We start from the raw sequence: 19,884 nt of genomic DNA, 5'->3' as shown, positions 1-19,884 counted from the left end.
GAATAACTTTTACAGTGTCCGAGAGCTCAAAGAGGAGCAATTCATTATCTGCACTTTAAATAAGAAAATAAAAAGCTGCCTTTATTTATCTTCGTAATCATGTTTAACTCCTCATTATTTTGAAATAAAGTAAAAAAAAAAAATACATATTTGATATCACATCACACAACACATTTTTACCCTAATATCTATCCAAATTTCCTTCAAATAATCTTGTCAAGATGTGTTTATTTGTAAACTGTTTTTGGACATACTAAATACTCAGCGTGTCTAAAAAAAATTCTGATCATGCGAAATCCAGCTCACGGTAATGATTTAGTTGGCCAGTGGGTCCATGGTAACCCTCAAGTTAAACAGAGTTCATTACAATTAATTAATCACTGACTTGATCTGCTCCGAGGATTAATGTACAATAACTCACATGAGACAAGTAAAAATAACTGTGGGTGTAATTACAGATGAAATAACAGATATCTCTGCCACTGCCTATTTTAGCAGGAACTTTTCCATCCACCGTTCCAACATGATTGTGAAACCTTGTTGAAGATAAACTGCTCGTGGAAAAACACTGCAAATTCATTCTGCTGTCTCGCAATGTGCGGCTGCCTCAATTTAAGTAAGAAAATCTCAGCATCCACAAATCAACTTCACACTCTCTAACTGCAGCCTTCCCATATTTGATGTAAGTTACAGGTAAGAGCTGTAAGAGTCATTACGGTGGTAATTTCAATTTGTTTGCTGCCCTTCATTCCCTCTATTGTATTTGAAGGTGCGATTTTTGCAGGCTGAATGCATTCGGGCCCTCAGGGTCTTTGTTTGTACTAAGCCACAAACAATCAGCATTTCATTAGCACGTCAAAGATAAAAACGAATGAATGCTTGTTTTGGGGTGAAGCATTCCTGCATAATGAAAAATGTAAACATTTAATTTGCAATAATGATACCAGTAATAACATTTTACAAGCAAACGTGTTAAGATAAACTAGTAGTAAACAATGAGTTTCAATTCACAGTTTCTGTTTTGGCTTAAAGAGCTCCTCCTATTACATCAAAACACTACAGATTTCAAACACATTAAACCCCTCGTGTGAGGTTTCCATTGCTTTAACATGTCTCAGCCTGGAGAAGTCCAAATATTTTTACGTGGAATTTAGACTCCAATGTGATGAATCTTAACCTATTATTTTGTGTTTCCCCATAAACGATACAGAATGAACGTTTTCTTTTACAGGCTGCAACGTTTTCATTATAAATTGTTAATTTACCTTAATAATAACCGCCAGTAGTTACTTTAACACATGCAGCATTTAATGTTGACACATACCTTTGACACTTATTTACGTTTGCCATTAAAAGAAAATATGAACTGATATTTAATTTTTTGCTTTGCTGCAACAGTTTAAAAAAATAATCCATTCTACCATTTCAACGTAAATAAAATGTGGCAGGGATTCGCTACTTTGGTACACTTTGACTTACACTTACATTTACCTGTAACAGTGGATTGGTAATGTTCCGGTGTTTCTTATCGATCATGGACATGTCAGCTGAGATAAGACGTGAATAATGATTCTTCTTTACATGCAGCTACGCCTCAAGGTTGAACGGTTTAACATCAAATCAATCCCTCTGTGATCTTATCGTCTGACCTGAGGTAAAGTGACCTCTGAGCAAGCTTGCAGTAGAGGGTAAAATTACCTAAATTTGTTTTTCCTGCATGCAGTCATATTTTAATACCTAAAATGAAATGCCTGAATCCAATATGACTATTTCAAGGTGCACTTCTGTATCATAAATAGGAAAAAGGAATCTTATGTGTTCTTGACCAAAACACTCAAACTTCCAACAAATTAGGGGGAAAGATGCTTTTTTTTTTTTTAGACTGGAGTTCAGTTTTTAAATAAACTTTGCTGTTTGACATGACATCTCATTAATTGTGCCTGGTATGCTTCTGCCTTCTGTGTGCTGGCGAGGTTTGTGGCCGGTCTGGATTAATGCCAGCTTCTTCACCGCCTCTAGAAATGAGCCAAACCTGGCTGGACTTCAGCTGAGCAGTAACAAGGCCAAAGCTGTCCACAAGCTCCGACACAGAGGATTAATAGTTCCCGCTTCCTCGCAGAGCGTCACCTGGAACTTGTCGAAAAGCTTTGTGTAGCAGCCACTTTTTAATGTGGAATATCATATTGCATATTTGTTGATTTATTATTTCTAATTGTAGATGATACATTTTTCTCCTTTTGATTATTAAGCTAATTTAACGTGTGTGGAGTCTACCGCATTTGTAATTCTTTATTCCCTGTGGGTTTTAATCAGTAGAAATATATATTGGAGTTTGCCAAATAATATTATTAATAACTACTGAATGAGTTATGATCCGGCCCTCATAGGTTTTTTTTTTTTTAACTCCTTCTGGCTCTAGTCCATGTTTGTGGTTTTACTGGAATTTCACAGGTGAGCACCACACAGGAGGGTTTTGTGAGACTTTTCTGTTCTCCGCAGATGTTTTGACCTGACTTAGACGCAGACAGGAAAAATGTCCCGACGGTGTTGCAAAGCTTCGCATGAGTGTAATAAATAGCTGCCTTAAACACGAACAAGAATTTCTCCCAGCTGGCTGATAGTTTTCAAGCTACACTGCAAAATCCCGTCCTGGCATTGAAGTCTCATCGCTCACCTGCCATGCCCGGTTGTGTTCACTGTCTAAATAATGTCAGGTCTTTTTTCTCACCTTTTGGCTCAGCTCGCTTTGAGCTTTGACAGAGATGACAACAACAAAAAAAAGTGCCAGCAACTTTTGCCCAAAGGAAAAGCCAAAAAAGGTGAGCAGAGTTGAGTCAAGTAGAGCCGTACGATGTGTTGGAAAAATATCGTTCTTGTGAGGCATCTTGGATGTGGACTCGGATATTCTTTCAATATGATGCATTACACTGGAAGACTTCAATGCTCATCAATGTACCCGACGCACCATGGCTGTTAGATCGAGTCAGTCAAGGACTTGATTTGCTCATCTATTCTGAATCTTTTACAAGCTGTTGCCTCATTTTCTTTCTCAAATAGAAGATAACATTATTGGATCTGTCTTGTAATTGACTGAGAACAGAGATGTTTCGAATCTAATTGCCACCTTTAACAGAGTTGATTGAATTGGAGTTTGTAGTGTCACATGGTCTGCACAGTTTCCCTTCATGTACTGTAAAAATCAGTGAATAAACACTATTGCCAACTGTAACAGCCTGTAGTAGTAGATTGTAGATAAGATCTTTTCAGTGGAACACTCCCTTTGATTAATAGTTGTTTTTTCTTGGATGACTGACAGAAATTGATCTGAACACAAATGGAAATGTGATGGTCTGCTGCTCTGACTTGTTTTGAACCCGTTGAGGAAGGAAAGAGAGAGAAGTTGTATGTGTGGTGTGCGGTTGTGTTTTTGTGTGCTGTGCATTTCTGTCTGCGTGTCTGACCATCTCTCGGGCACCATGAGTGTGTTTGAATGCTTTTTATCTGTGAAGTTATCGAGAAAATAGTAAATAATGTTTCTAACTACTTATAGTGACACCTGTCAGTGTGTTAAGGAAATAATCATGACTTTTCATATCCATTTACTTTAGCCTCCACTGTATATAGGCATACCTTTAGGTACAGGTAAATAAAAGGTGAACATAAAGAACTCCTGGTTATCCGATCACTTCATGACACTCACCATGTGCAGCATGTAAGAAACCAAAACAAGGAACTTCAAAATTATAGTGCAAGAATCAATATCACCGGTGATACAAGTGACAGTGGTGCATCATTGCATGTTTTGCATATTTCTATCTCTTAGTCCCCCCATCTGTGCCACACACACACAAACATATACAAGAATGTACAGAAGTGTGTATAAACTATTACATGCACACATGCTTTTAAGCATTCGTACACAGCAAATTCACATCTTTGGAATAAACTCTCTCCGAGTTCAAATCAAGTCTTTTTGCTTGTACATGTGAGACCATCGAATTCACTCTCAAGCAGAGTGAAAGTAACTCTTTTCTTGGAGTTGATTTTTAACACTTTTCCGGAGTTCAACCTAAACTCTTTGAATTAAAACTCGACTCTAATGAAGAGTAAAAATTTACTTTAATCTTGAATTGTTTGAATATGAACTCTTTCACAATCTTAACAGTCAACACTTAAAATTGTGTATTGTTTGACATTCATGGAGTTACAATTTCATCACACTGTAAAGGATTTAGGTAAGACCGATTACAAGATGACAACATATTTGACACAAATTTATGTTTCACAATTATATGCAGTGTCATTATATGCTGTGTGCAACTATTAATGCTGCATGAAAAGTTTGTATAACAAGTTGCAAACTAACCAATTTATTAGTGCCACTGTGATTGGTATACATGTTACGTATATTCTCAAAAAGTTACGAAGAAATAACTAAAGCATGCTGGGAAATGCTAATGCGGCAACAAAGCTGTGCAGTCAACACCGGGAGTAGTGTCGAATCATGCTCCTCAACACTCAGCAAATGAACCCCAAAATATTACCCCACCAAAGAGTAACACTGAACACAAGCTGTAATCTAACTTTGAAAATAAACTCCCAAATTCTAACTCTTTGTTTAACTCCAGGATATTTCACTCCAGAAGTTTGCTGTGTACGATCGTCCACGGGTCAGACCAGCACATACATAAACACGTGTATCAGATTCCTCCCACCACCCAGAGTCACTTCCACTCTGTGTATTAAGGTTTTATTGATTTTTTTCAGTTTATGTTTTGGGGTTTTGACTCAGCTACCACAGCTGAGATCATTAAACCTGTGAGCGCTTAACATCAAGGCCAATAGTCCACTTTGATGATATGCAAATCTGCAACTGCAACCACTATAAATGTCTGAATTTATTTAAAAAAATATGCTCGTGTCTAGATGAAGCCTCACATCATGAAACCATCGTCCCCGAACGACTGTTTGCTGTATTAAGTTTGAGCAAGTACATGTGTAACCCAGAGGATTACTCGGGCCCGAGAATGTGGGTTATGAGATGGAGTTGCCGTTTTTCTAGAATGGCCTATGTTTGGTCACCATTGAACTTCATTACCATCTACCAGCATTTAGTAGAATAAATGTGAAAAAAATAACGTGAGTCCAACCATGTGATTCAGATATACTCTAAAATTTAAGGGGTTTCTCTTGGACCAAGCTACAGCCTTCCACCAAAGTCCATGAAAATTGGACAGAGTTTTACTGTAATCCTGCTGACAAACAGACAAGCAAACAAACTCACTGCAGGGAAAACATAGCTTCATTTGCGGGAGGTAACAAAACAGTAACTTTGTACATTTGAAGTTCAGTGTAATCTAACAACTACTTGACTTTCTGATTGACAGCAAGTGAATTGATGAAAATAGTTGTTTAACTGTCATTTATAAAACAAAAGCACCAGGCATTGTCTGGCTTCTGCTTCTTAAATGTCACTATTTGCTGCTTTTTATATTTAACTGTAAATGTCATCTCTTTGCATTTTGAACCGATAATGGAACAAAACAAAAAAAGATGTCGACATTTAATGGACTGTGGGAAGTTGTGATGAGTCTTTTTCACCACTTTCACATTTTTCCAGACCAAATAGTCTGTTTTTACTTATGACCATGTTAAAGTGTTGCTTAGGGAGCAACATTAGAGAAACATTTGCGATATAAAATCCGTTTTTCTCAAAGCCTTCACAGCTGAATCCCCAAACTGATAAAAAAATTGGATGCAAACCACTCTCTTCCCCTGCGTCTCTCTGTAAGTGTTTCACTGTCGGTGACTCTTCCCACACCACTTCTTCCCCTGATCTAAAAATGGTCAAAGTCTTTTTTTTTTGTTTTTATTGCATCTCATATTGTATGTTGAGCTTTGACAGTTGGTTGTTTTTTTGGGGGCCAAACCCTTAATGACAGGATCATGTACCATCAGCAAAGACTGCGAAGGGACACTTCTCTGAAAACTGATTTGGATGCTTTTCATATTTTGTTGACCAAGTCTGTGGTTGTAAGGCTACGGGTCGTGGCAGACGTCTGCACAACAACAAACATCACTTCCTTTTAGATTTTCTGTATTTTCACCTTTATTGCTTCCTTTTTAAAAAAAATTTGATTTCTTTCCTTCTCTCTTTTCTCCCGCTGCCTGTCTTCTCAAAACTGTTTTCTCCTTCTGTTTATGTCTTTTAGTCTCTTTGTCTCCTTTACTGATCAGTCTGTCAGCACATTAAACAGATATATTTCTCAGATGTTTGGCTACTATGTCCTATTTTCCATTACATAGACTCACTCTGTATGTGTGTGTGTGAGGTGTAGCATTTGATGATGGCGTTAAAGGTCGAGGTTGAGCGTCTTGTGCTTTGAGTCTGCGTTTTTGTTTAGAAGAAGGGAATTGAGGCAAGTTGGCTGAACGTGGTTACATGCATATTAATATGAACAAGTGTGTGCTGGTGTGTGTGAATGGCCTCTTCTTGCCAGAGGTTTTCTGCTTCTGAGTCTTGGCCAGTGGTTTAAGGGAAATGCAGATACGCATAAATAGCGCTGTGTGGGTTTTTGGTTCCTGCTGTGTCTTTCTATCTGACTTGTGCAGAGTCGAAAGTTTGAGATTTTATTTCTGGCACTACTGTCTTACTGTTTGCTTAACAAAATCAGACCCATCATCCTGTGCAGAGGGAGTCTTTCAGTCCATACACTAATTTTCTTGCATGACCTTTTATGGAATAATAAACAGTAAGTTTGGACTAAAATCTGAAACAAAGCAAATGGGAAAAAATGCCTTATTTCATGAAATTCAGCACCTTTTAAACATCCACATCATCAATGCCCCTTGAATATCAATTTTTTTTTTTACCCAAACCAGCTCTGCTGTCAGCCTTGTGACAGTTAATCCAATGGTTTATTTATGTTTTGTTTAATTTAGTAAAATAATTTCTCAAACTATAAGGGAAACCCTCATCCTGCAGTTAATTAAAATAATAAAAAAAAATAATAAAACAAAAAAAAAAATCTGAATCAGATACCAGGACCTTAAACATTGGGGCCAGCCACACAATATTGCTTTTTATGTCAGTCTTACATGTTCAGGTAGATCAAAAATGTATCATTTACAGGTAAATCAGAAAAATAGAAATACTTCCATAAATAAAGTTATATAATTATGGCGATGAAATAAAATTGTTTTTTAAATAATGCTGAAAATATAGAAGAAGTCTATGATATTTCAGGAAAAAAAATAACTTTAAATGTAATCCAACACGTGGGAGCAGTCAGAGCTCCTTATTATCCTTAACTTTTGGATATTGAAATTAAAAATACATTGTTAAACCCACCAGAAAACGATTTGTGGTCCTAACACTCTGTATAACTCTACACTTCTGCTAGTCGTTGTCCTTCACATTCACATGCATGACAGAATAAATAAAGTATTGTCCTCTATTTTGTATACTGCATCTTGCCCAATTCAGTCCATTTGTGAGCTTTTAGAGTCGTGAAGAGGTCAGAGTTGTGTGTCTAATACTGTGTGTTTGTTCTTCGCCCCATCCTAAAATATGAAGCCTGCCAAAACAGTTAAAGTGATAAATAGTTGATTTAGTTTTAATGCCTGAGACTTAGAGTTGGGGGATGAATAGAAGGTTTTATGGCACTGTAAACTGACAGAATAGGTTAACGTAATATTGATGATATTGTTGTACTGCACTGAAGACATGTGCAATGAGTGTAACTCATGTAGTGTCACTGAAGTCTAGTTTCCAGGTGATGAAGAGTCTTTCTGGCTGTCCGTCGTTGCTACGTGGCTAATTTTTGCCTGCAGAAAATCTTGATCTTATTTACTCTTCTCTCCCTGTTTGCGTGACAACACACATGCACACAATGTGAATTCTCAGATGGTCGGTGTGTGTGTGTGTCCATACTAAATGTGCACAGCTGCCTTGGTTTGAATCTCAGCATGGTCCAGCTCTGCGGTGTTGTTCTTGACTCGTGCTGTCCTGAATTAACAGCGTTCTCTCAGTCGACAGATGAGTCGTGGAGATTGATGGCTGTTTTCCTTGTGGCTCGCTGTGTTTTCGAGATCCTCGTGTTGTTTCTCAGTGTAGTGACGGACCGAGTGGCCGGTCCGGCTCCTATGTGGGCTTGTTTTTTTTTTATTATTTGCTTGTGTGAGGGCTAAACAGAGAGAAAAGGAAGAGTGACAGACAGAAAGACAGAAGCAGGAAAAATGTGTGAACAGTGGATGACTGTAGTTGCCAACTTTCACAAACTCTTTTCTCTTGTTTGGTCACTGTCAGCCTGTGTAACGGCGAGCGCCGCCATATGTGTGTGTTCACAATACTTCTATAATAATAAGGGAGTTTTGTTTTGTCCCAGGTTACTGTTGTCATGTTTACAACTAAGGGAAGTGTAAGAAATAGGTGGAAATGTTAATCCAATATTTGACTATATTAATCACACCCAAGTAATCAAATTGTAAAGTCAATAAACAAAGTGACAGTCTAAAATGTTTTTGACCAGTTTTTTAGACTACAAAATGTCAGAAAAGCTGCAACATTTCAAATATTCTGAATTTTTACTTGACTATGAATTAGCCTAGTTATCAGAATCGTTGATATTCAGTCATCAATCACTGACTAGGAATGAATCTTTGATGGATCTGTCATTCCACATTTCCTTACGATAGATTTGTTCAAATGGTGTGTGTTTTTATTCAACACGTGTTGGTTGGGACTCGCGTACATCTTGTTCGGGGTGTAGTGAAGCAGGATAGAGTGGGGGGGGTTTGACAAGTTGACGTTTCAATCACCACAATCCTCAATACGCACACACATACTGACACAGACACACACCGACCTCCAGCCATTTGGTTTGAGGCTGATTCCCTGTGACAGCCTAAATATTTGGCCGCGTCCGGGCACCAAGGTAAATGCACCCCGCAAGAATGTTTTTATAGGGCGAGAGAGAAGGGGAGGGATAGAGTCAGGTTTTGGACAGAGATAAAGAGAGAGAAACGCAGAGAACACAGACAGAAAGAGAAGGAGAACTGTAGTCACAGTTTCATATACATGTGGTTTATGTGTTTTTGCCACTGGTTTCACAGAAGTCGCCGTGATTGAGGGCCGGGTACCCGACTTGGAATTGCTTCAATTTTACGATTGAAAAAAATGCCTTTTGACATCAAGGCTACATCCCCACGATAATACATATTTTTTTTGGGCAGATAAATAACTCTGCTTCATCTTTCAATTTATTTCACCCTTTTAAAACGGATTTTTTTTTTTTTTGGCTACATATCTGTCTGAGTTGTGCGCATTGCATGAACTGGAATCAACTAGCTAGCATCTACCGACAGTACGTGATCTAGAGAACATCAGTAAATTGTAACTTCTAGCGATAGCTTGGATTTGAGGTGTTTAGGGCACATCTGTATATTGTAGCTACAGAAAATAACCAGGATTATATGCTCCCAATCTAAACTGCATGGAAATGAAAGGTTTGTGGTGTAATATGTAATGTCATTTGTTTTTCTTAAAATGGATTTTATGAAATTGGTATCCAAAATAGCATCATTCAGGAACTGGTATAAATTCAATTCAATTTAATTAAATTATATTTATATGGCGCCAAATCACAACACAGGTTATTTTAGGGCACTGAACACAGTAAAGTCCTTAAAACAAAATTTTACAACGTCATACAGAAGAATCCAACAATTCAACAATTTCCACGTAAACTATGAGGAAAAAACACTCCTTTAAGGGAGAAAAACCTCCTTTAAACAGGAAGAAACCTCAGACAGAACCAGGCTCGGAGGTGGGCGACCATCTACCTCAACCGGTTGTGGTGAGTGGGGAGATCAAAGTTGAAATTTCAGTAGCGATGTCGGTATGGAGACATTTTGAACGGTACAAAGCCATTGTGTGATCTACGTAGAAAAAAGTGTTAATTTTCATTGTAAGAAGGGGGTTCATGTAAAACGTTACCTCGTCTGAAAGTCGCAGAAAATGTATTGGTAATTAGATTTGAGGTAATGTGATAGTGCACATTGACTTGAACATCAAATAAAACACAAAACAAAATAAACCCAAAAAATATTGACACATAATGAGCATTTAACAGTTTCATGGCAGATGGGTTGAAATAATTGCTTAACTGGTGCAACCTTTCAAAAACACGTATCAAAATGTCAAACGTTCAGTGGTTCAAGGTTTTCACCTGACAAGTGTTTCTCTGTTTTTGTCATTGCAAATAGTTTTTTTTTGGGGCCTTTGATCAACCTTAACTAGGAATGTGAACATGTCCCAGTGCACTCTGGGGGGTTTATAGATCAAAAAATATTTTTTGAACTCAGAAAATGATTTTAAAAATACATCATACATTTAATAATGCTTAAATATATCCTTTCCAGTGAAAACTGTCGAGAAGAGACATTGTGTGTGTGTGTGTGGGGGGGGGGGGTGTCTGTCTGTTTGTGTCTCTGTGCCACACAGACCTCAGGTATCTGGCTCTGCGAGCTGTTCATGTCAACATTCATTGATTGAACTGTCCCAGATCAAAAGGAATAGGATATATCAATTATATCCGGGGATGGATTTTCTTTTCAAAAAGATGGGGAAAAACAGTTTTTGGTCGTGATTATTTTCAAAGGCCCAGGGAGTTTTCCCTGTGTGGTTTGGCTTCTTTTCCTCTTTTTTTACTTTCTCCTCTTTCTCTCCTTGCTTTCCTTTTCTTTCGGATCGTATTGTAAAATTAATAAACCCGTCTTCAAAGGTCGGCTCTGAGCTCCGCGGAGGCTGCAGTAATCCATGATGATGAAGCATTTAAACACACACACATGCTCACATGTACATGGACGCTCACATGTACATGGACGGAGGCATACATGTACATACAAACATACCAAGAAAAGACCTAATCTTGTACAGGTGTATACACACTTACATGCATGAAAACACACACACACACACACACACACACACACACACACACACACACACACACACACACACACACACACACACACACACACACACACACACACACACACGCAGGCAGCGAGGAGGTCATTAGTGACCCGAGGAATGCAGGGTCAAATCTTAAAAGACCTGGCTGATAGAGGGGATGTATAGGATCAAAGGAGAGCGGGAGAAAGGGAGGGAGAGATGGATGGAAGGAATATACAGGATCAAAGGGGAGAGGAAGGGAGGGATGAAATGATGGGAGGATGGATGTGTGAGTGAGAGTGGAGATGTAGCCAAAGGGAGGAGGAAAGTAAGAGAAAATGTGCTCAGAGAGAGTCAGAAGAAAGGGAGTACAAAAGATTAAAAAAGGGGGAAGAAAAAGAAGGTGAGGATAGAGGGATGGAGTGTAGAAACAATACAGATAACTCAAAGTGACAGGTGTGTGTATCTGTGTTTAAATGGTAGGTTTTCAGCCAGAAAGTGACCGCTTGTGCACTGGTGAAAGATTTATGTACGTGTAATGTACGCGTAGTGTGTGTGCACGTGTGTGTGTGTGTGTGCGCGTGTGTGTGTGCGTGTGTGTGTGCGTGTGTGTGTGCGTGTGTGTGTGTGTGTGTGTGTGTGTGTGTGTGTGTGTGTGTGTCTCTGACTGTCAGTGAGTGCCTGCTTCCTAAAACAAAGCCCATTTTTTGCAGCCATAATGCCTTTTTCACTTCTGTCGACATCGCTATCTTTGCAAATGTAAAACTCATTTGATCATTTATCATTGACAGAGTCATTGATATACATACATAGGTAAATGTTGGCCTTAATATCCCCAGTTAGCTACACCAGTTTCCACCATAATTGCTTGCATATGAGTGTTGTATTCTATTCTGCTTCACTTTTGATGCATCTGTTCACTGTGGAAAGGAGAAGAGAAGAGAAGAGAAGAGAAGAGAAGAGAAGAGAAGAGAAGAGAAGAGAAAAAAAGTGTTTCTTCTGCTCATGAAAACCTGACCCTGCCTTGTTTGGAAGATTTAAAGAAAAAAAAAGGACACGTTGCTTCCTGCATTTCAAAGAAAATCCATGAGCAGGTGTTGGTGTGTAAATGTTGGACTACCTGACGGCAGAAAGTTTCATAGTGACTGCTCTGTAAAATCCTGCCAGTGCTGCCGCACTCCTGACGGGTCTTGTTTTAGGGCCGACTGACATTTCACTGATAACATCACTCATAAGTAACTCAGGATCTCTTGCCTGTTTGTTTCCGCCTTCATCTCCATCTACGCGCTTCTCCTCTGAGCTTTCATTGATAACATCAGCACTGAGAGCTATTCCTCTTTTTCTGTCTGTACTTTTCTTTGTTTTTCCCCTCTGATTTCTGTTAGAAATCGTACTCCGGTCTCTTCTCTATCTCATACCTCTTCATGTGCGTGTATGATAGGAAGAGGGGAAGAAAGAGAGAGTTGTGTTACTCTGATAACATCGCAGAGTTGGGAGGAAACAGAGGAGCGTTTGGAAGTCTTCATTGGTACTTGGTAGATCGCCAGGAGTCGTTATATTGGGCTTCAAGTGCTGTATGTGTCTGTGGGAGTGCATGGTTTGTCGACAGTGTGGACGGACAATTTTTGGAAACACTTGTTACAACACATGCTCACACGTAGACGCACAATCGGTCAGGAAACGAGGACAAACACACACAAAAAGAGAGAGATAGTTGCATCCAGGCGCACACATGCTCCTCTTTAGTGTCTCATCAAAACTGAATCGGAAATTAAGGTTCTGAAACACTCTCTACAACCAGTGCCAGCACTTACAATCAGGATAACAGTTTGACAGAGGCTTCGCCATACAAGGAGGATGTCTGCATGTTTACATGCTGTTCACATTACACCAGATTCATATTGTGACATAACTTCTCGTACAGTTTACTAGACATTTATATATAGGCAAAATGTGTTGCTGAGATTTAATACTTTAAGTCAATTTTTGTTTGTGGTGTGATTACGGTGAGAATGACGGCAGTGTTGGTGAAATATACTGAGGATGAAGTGACATGTGAGCGGACTGATGTTGAAAGCAGCTGGCGGTTGTGCCATCGTCTCACCACGACAGTTCCAATGTTATTCCTCTTTTCAAATTTATGGTGATGTGTTCATTTCTGGTGCCTCCGCAAGATGACAAGGGAACAGGCGACTTGTTGTCATGGTAACAGATGTGTCATGGTAAGGATCAAACCCCATGATATCAACAGTTTTATTGCATGTGTGTTATAGTGGAACTTTTGACAGGACAGGATTTGTGTCTCGCGCAAACTCCCTCCACTTGATTTAAAGCAAAACTGCTGCCATCTTTTCGTAAATGCAATTTGTGTGTTATCTCCTTAAAAGATCCTCTACGAAGCTTACTTGCTGCTTTATTGCAAATCCTAACTTTAAAACACTCTAGAGCAAGAGCAGCAAGATTTTTTTTTTCTTTTTTTTTCTACCGAGCTGCTGAACACTCCAAATCTCCACATGTGGGAATCTGAATGTGATGATGTTTGCTCTAGATGCGCACACCCACCCCACTCCAGCTCAACAAGAGGGGACATTTCCATGACAAAGGACAATTATTGACTTTCATTGGCTCCGCTTGCTTTGATATCAGCAAGGGGTGTGTCTATATATATATATGTGTGTGTGTGGGGGGGAGGGTGTGAGGGGGGGGGGGATGGGGGGGGGGAGAGGCAGCAGTGGAGGAGAAGAAGAAACAGGGGGAACCTGATGAAAGGAGCCGAGTGGGAAAATGCACCCGCTGACCCACGGTGCACTAACAGAAGAGGAGGATCACAGCGCAAAGAAAGAAATCACTCTTGAAGGTTTTCTTTCTTTCCGACCTCCTTTTTTCTGTTTCCTTCCTCACTTTCTTGTCAGTGTTTTCCTCCTGTCTACACCCCCCCCCTTCCTTTTAAAACTCTTTCTTTTTTGTCTGCCTATATATGACTGACCCCTCCCACCCCCCTCCACCTCTTCTCCCCCCTCCATCCTCCTCCTCCTCCTCCTCCTCCCTTCACTACCATAATTTAAGGGGCTGAAAGGCATGGCGAGCGGAGAAAGAGGAGAAGAGAGAGCTGAAAAAAAAAAGGGGAGACCCTGCAGATGAGGGCCTTCCTTCACGGACGTGGCACAGATGTGAGGGTGTTTTTGTGAAATGAGTCGGGGAGGGGCGGCGATAGGCTAATTTGCGTGGCATAAAGACGGGGCCCTTTTCATATGCAGAGCGCCACTTTGATGCGCGGCCGATGAAAGCTGGAGGGAGCGCAGAGGAGAGCAGAAGAGAGGGTGACGGAGGGGTTCTTTGTCCCCTGACAAGAAGGCATCTGCTCCACGGTGCCCTCCTCTCCTGCTACACCGAGGCTCCCACAATGGGACAGCCGAGAGGGAAAAGTGTCATCAGAGCACCTTAGAAAACAGAACATGAAAAAAAACACAGCCGCTTGGGTTGGCCTGGTTGGCGTAAGGGCATGCATATCAATACAGAATTCATTTGACACAAGATCTGAGACTACACACACACACACACACATGCACACCTTTCACCCTGCGAGCCATTGATCTTGATTGCCATGAAAGAAGAAAGTTTGTATGGTTTATTTGTTTCTCACAGGGAACAATCAGTCAAAGTGGAAATGTGTTTTGTCAGCTGTGGAACTAAATGTGTCTATAGTATGTCTGCATGTTTTTACAATTCAGAGTGCATCTGTGTGTGTATTCATCTGTGTGTGTATTCATCTGTGTGTGTGTGTGTGTGTGTGTGTGTGTGTGGTGGAGAGATCAGAGGGAGACCATGCACTGAGGTGAGAGGCGATGCTTTCTGTATGTCTGTCTCTCGCATGTGTGAATGTATGTATGTATGTGTGTGTTTTGTGTGTGCATGTATGCATATGCACTGATCGTAGGGCGGCAGGCTCACCAGGCCTCTCTCACCAAACAGTGGCCAATTTCACGCTCGCACAATAGCCGAATCTCTGCAGCAAAGCTGAGAGGGTTTTTTGGCAGGAAGAACTCAAACAATATCCTTTACTTTAATTGTTAATTCAGTAAATCTAAAGCATTGACTCGTTTAACTTCCTACAAGGAGCTTAAATCACATCTTTGGTTCTGTCACTCAGGAATAAAAACACAAAAATAAATCAAAATTATCAATGACGTACAGTTTTTTTTTTTCTCATGAATTTACTAACAATTTTATGGCCAATCTTGGTTCAAATATATATATATATTTTTTCTGTCATCCTCCACTTTGGTTTTGACCATGTACGAACACACTGTGACGTCACTGAACAAGTCAGATGGATAATAGTCTTACTTTAAACCTTCACTGGTCATCCTTTATCGCTTGAGAGCTGTTAAGTTATTTCTGATGGAAGCTAAACCTTTGATGCTGTTGCTGCTTCAACGCTGAAAGCTTTCCAATGGCCAACCTGTGAGATGCTTGCATTTATAACCCCTCCTCAGGAATGGAAAAGGAGCCACATTATTTCTTTGACTAATTTAAAAAAAAAAAAAAAAAAAAAAAAAAATTGTATAAACATAAACTGATCAATAACTGGTTGCTGTTGTTTTATTCTAGGTGATCTTTGCCCTGAATCAGACCTTATTACAGCAGGAGTCTTTGAGGGCAGGAAGCCTACAAGTCCCATACACCACTGAAGACCTCATCAGGCACTACAACTGTGGAGATCTCAACTCCATCATCTTCAATCATGACACCTCACAGGTCAGTTCTTGAAAGAAACTTATCTTATCTGATCTTATCTGATCTTATCTTGTCTTAAGATTGTCTTATTTTATCATATCTTAAATTATTTGATCTAAAATGATTTTTTTTCCTAAGATTATTTTATCTTATCCTAGATTATTTTATTGCATTTTATCTAATCTTATTTTTTTATCTAATCTACGTTGCCACATGACTAGTTTCACTCTACTTAATAAGCGTAAGATAATAAGAGTCATTTTGACCCCTTGTCCCACTGACACAACTCTTGATCTTTTACCTTCACCACTAACCTTTTGACCAACCTCACCATCCCCTTCACCTCCCTTCCACAAGTGTCTCTACACTATTGCAAAATTATTTTTCTGCTTTTCCTTCATCCTCTTTGCCACGTCTTCCTCCTTACAATCCACACAAACCTGTGTCAGTCCAAATAGTTTTTTTTACTGTCGTTTTTTTGGCTTTTGTTTAGGAGTGTCATGTTGCAATCAAAAATATCAGTCATTTGTGTTAAGATTTTTTCATTATAAAAATCTGAATCAAAGTTTTGCCATAGAGTAAAAACAATGAACCTCCTCTGGTCTTTTTCCCCTTCGTTGCCCGACTGAACGTCACTGCTGACACTTTAGGTCCCTAACTTCAATAATGTGACGTTGCCACCCAGCGAGCAGGTTACCGCCCAGGAAATAGACAGCTACTTCCGACAGGAACTCATCTACAAGAGAAATGAGAGGATGGGCAAGAGGGTCAAGGCACTGCTGGAGGAACATCCTGACAAGAGCTTCTTCTTCGCCTTCGGAGCCGGTTAGTGGTCTTTGGTTAATATAAAGCACATAAAGGAATTAAAATGCACAAAATGAGAAAGAATTGATCAAAGTTGATGATGTTCCTTTGGTAATGTGCAGTGTTTGGTTGGTTAAATGATGTCTGTATGCAGGCTCTTTACTTTTAAGAGTCAGCAGCCTGCCATACCAGGTAAAAAAATGTACTCACACGTCAATATAATGTTTCTGTGACCCAGAGGCATCCAAAGTTTCCAGTGTTTCTGGATAACAGATCAGAGAAAAGATAACTTCACTAGTCTGTACTTCTATGTTCATTCATCAAAGCTCTCAATAAGATTACTTTTATCCGTGTGGCTTAGATTCCTGTCTTTGTTAGAAGAGCACTTCTGCAAAGGAGAAAGAAGGCGTCTTAGTCTGAGCAGCTTAACAAACTCGTGGGGAGGAGGTGAAAACAAAGACAATTTAGGAAAGAGGATGCAGAAATCCTCTGATTGGAAAAGTGGATTTTGCTGCTTTTTCTGAAATAGGAAGTCGGTCTACAGCCTTTCACATTATAGAAACACAAATATACATAGAAATTCATTGATACTGACTCACTTTCCTTTATTGGACATCTAAATGAGATATTTTGTCTTTTCGGATTTCACAGTTTTCTCAAAACAGTTCCCGATCTGCAACTTTCATGATGAGAATATATTTTTTATTGATTGCCGATAAGCAGCTCTGCTGATCAGTGGCTGACACATTGATCTACAGCTGATGGTCTTTCTTAGCTTTGGGTCCAAATAGTTGGGGTTTAAAGGAGAGGCTCAATAAAACTGAAGTTTATCAATGAAGGACTGACCAGAAACAGACTTGTGGCCTGTTTGAGTCATTTACAAACACCAGTGTGATGCTTTGAATTCCTTTATAACTATGCAGCAACCTCATAAGTGTCACCCGACTGATAAGAGACTTGAGTTAAGCCAGGGAGGATGAAGAGGAGCAGATAACAGTGGAGAAGATTCCACAGAGCATTCTGATAAATCATGGATGCCTCTGAGTGCATGTGTCTCCACTGTGCGTTGTAGTCATGCTTCGTGGTCGGACAGTGTAAACTGAAGGCACACATGCTTTGTCCTTTTGGGTTTGTTTTGCCTCTGGTTGTTCAATCATCTCATTAGTCACACCTAATAAAGTAGACAAGGTTCTTGTGTGATCACTTAACTCGGGCAGGTTTTCCGTCTCACACAAGAGGCTGCTATATATCGGACATCAAAAATATAACGGGGCATCTTTCCAACACGTAAAAAAACAACAACTATAAATTCAGGTACCACATACTAATGTGATGTATTCAATTGGCTCAATATCACATGTACAACAGAAAAGCATCAAACTCTCACATTTAAGGAGCTGAATAAACCATGTATCGATTATGGACATAGTTAATGATAAAATTATAATAATCATTAATGTTTTTTTCATTTTTCAATACATTTTAAATTTTGGACTTTCATATATCAATCATATGATTGTATTCAGGCCAGTGATGTCAATGATTTGTTTCTATTGACTTCCACTCACTGTGATTACCAAAAAAATTTTTTTCTTCACAAATCAATTTAAATCAGACTTTATTTATAAGTTTTAATGCAAGTTTGAAATACAAATTTCTTCATGTTATACAACAAACGTAAAGGGAAGAGGAAGAGCAAAGGAAGCAAAAATAAAACTGATCTAGAATGAATGTTGCCTCATGTTACAATCAGTCATCAAAGGGAAACATGTAGCAGTGTCAACATCATTTAAGGAATATTTAGTTTGGCTGAAAGCTTAGATTACATGTCCATTTTTTCTTGTCATAGATTTTTATGTTATACTCATATCTTGGTTAAAAAAAATAAAGGTACTATTACAGTGAGTTAATGAAACCACAAAGACCTGAAAAACGTTTATGTGATAAGTTTCCAGTGAAAGGCAGAAAGATTCCATTTGACTTTCTTCAGGATGTGATGTGTCAGGAAAGAGGATCAGATTTTAGTGGCATACATTTATCATGTCAGACTTTCCTCATAATGAAGTCAGAAACATCGTCGTCCAGAGTTTTCATTGGTCATTTTGAAGTAGAAAAGCAGTGAGCTTTTAGCAGAATGAGAGAGAGAGAGACCTTCACAGTCTGTTGGTCTCTGAGCTGGCAGGAAACAGCTGAGGAAAAGCAGACATACACACACACACACACACACGCACACACACACACACACACACACACACACACACACACACACACACGCACACACGCACACACTCCAACCCTAACAAGGAGTACATTTCACAGCGTATCCCTTAGGAGGCGCCTTTACAAGGGCTTGGTCTCTAAAGGTGTGTACCTTGGTGTGTGTGTGTGTGTGTGTGTGTGTGTGTGTGTGTGTGTGTGTGTGTGTGTGTGTGTGTGTGTGTGTGTGTGTGTGTGTGTGTGTGTGTGTGTGTGTGTGTGTGTGTGTGTGTGTGTGCGTGCGTGCGTGCGTGCGTGCGTGCGCACATGTTTGTGTGCGTGTGTGTGTGAGAGCCGGTGAGTGAAAGCGATACGGCCAATCAGCCAAGAAGCACTAGTCTTAGACATACAGAGGGCAGGTTAGGTCGACGTGTACAAGGAAAGGGATGGAGCACATTAGGGTACACACACACACACAAAATACACACATATATACACACACTAGCCAGAAGCCAAACCCAAAACCGACCTGAGTAAAATGTGTCCTTAATTATCCCTGAAGGGGTCACAGTACACACACACACACACACACACACACACACACACACACACACACACACACACACACACACACACTACAATGGCGTCCATTATGTCAGCGAACTCAGCCTCCCTGTTACCATCAGCTGAGACCGGGCATATCAGTGATCATCTCATGTCTCTCTAAAATCAGTACAAAAAGATGTCTCAGCAGATAAAGGTTCAATTATTGTCTATTCAGCATTATGTATTAGTGTATTTTCAAACTAATAATTTACTGCCTGTCAGTGTGACATGTTGCAGTGACCAGAATCTGAGACAAAACTCAGTTTTTAGCCTCTAAAGTTAAATCCTGCGTTAGAAAATGCACGATCACCTGAAATTTATCCGGTCTTGACAACAAAATAAATTGGATTCAGAGACATTAGAGCGTCGTTGGGTCTTTTGAAGGAGCAGTGACATATTTAGCATATTTCCTTCCCGAGCAATTATCCAACTACCCTGCGGGGGTTGACCGGCAGATTCCTGACTGATGCTATGCGGAAAATTGTTGAGGGTTTTCATTTTTGCTTTCAGTAAGCTTTATTGCCACAACAAGTTAAAAAAATAATTTATCCATTATAATTTACTCGCTGTCAAATTGCCCGTTC

General features: G+C 39.6%; 1 protein-coding gene across 1 annotated transcript in view; it reads left to right on the top strand.

Moving 5' to 3' along the window:
• The window catches only part of trabd2a (TraB domain containing 2A), a 56,772-nt gene that overhangs the window by 10,694 nt on the left and 26,194 nt on the right, over positions 1-19,884 (top strand). Inside the window, exons 3-4 of the mRNA XM_069163087.1 lie at positions 15,569-15,715; positions 16,345-16,519. Coding sequence (XP_069019188.1) covers positions 15,569-15,715; positions 16,345-16,519 — 322 coding nt within the window. The remainder of the gene's footprint in view (positions 1-15,568; positions 15,716-16,344; positions 16,520-19,884) is intronic.

The sequence above is a fragment of the Embiotoca jacksoni genome, unplaced genomic scaffold, assembly GCF_022577435.1.
Source record: "Embiotoca jacksoni isolate LCO1_2020_lvr unplaced genomic scaffold, fEmbJac1.0.p SCAF_10, whole genome shotgun sequence".
Taxonomy (NCBI): domain Eukaryota; kingdom Metazoa; phylum Chordata; class Actinopteri; family Embiotocidae; genus Embiotoca; species Embiotoca jacksoni.
The sequence above is the reverse complement of the archived record's forward strand: the minus strand, read 5'-3'. Positions and strand labels throughout refer to the sequence as shown.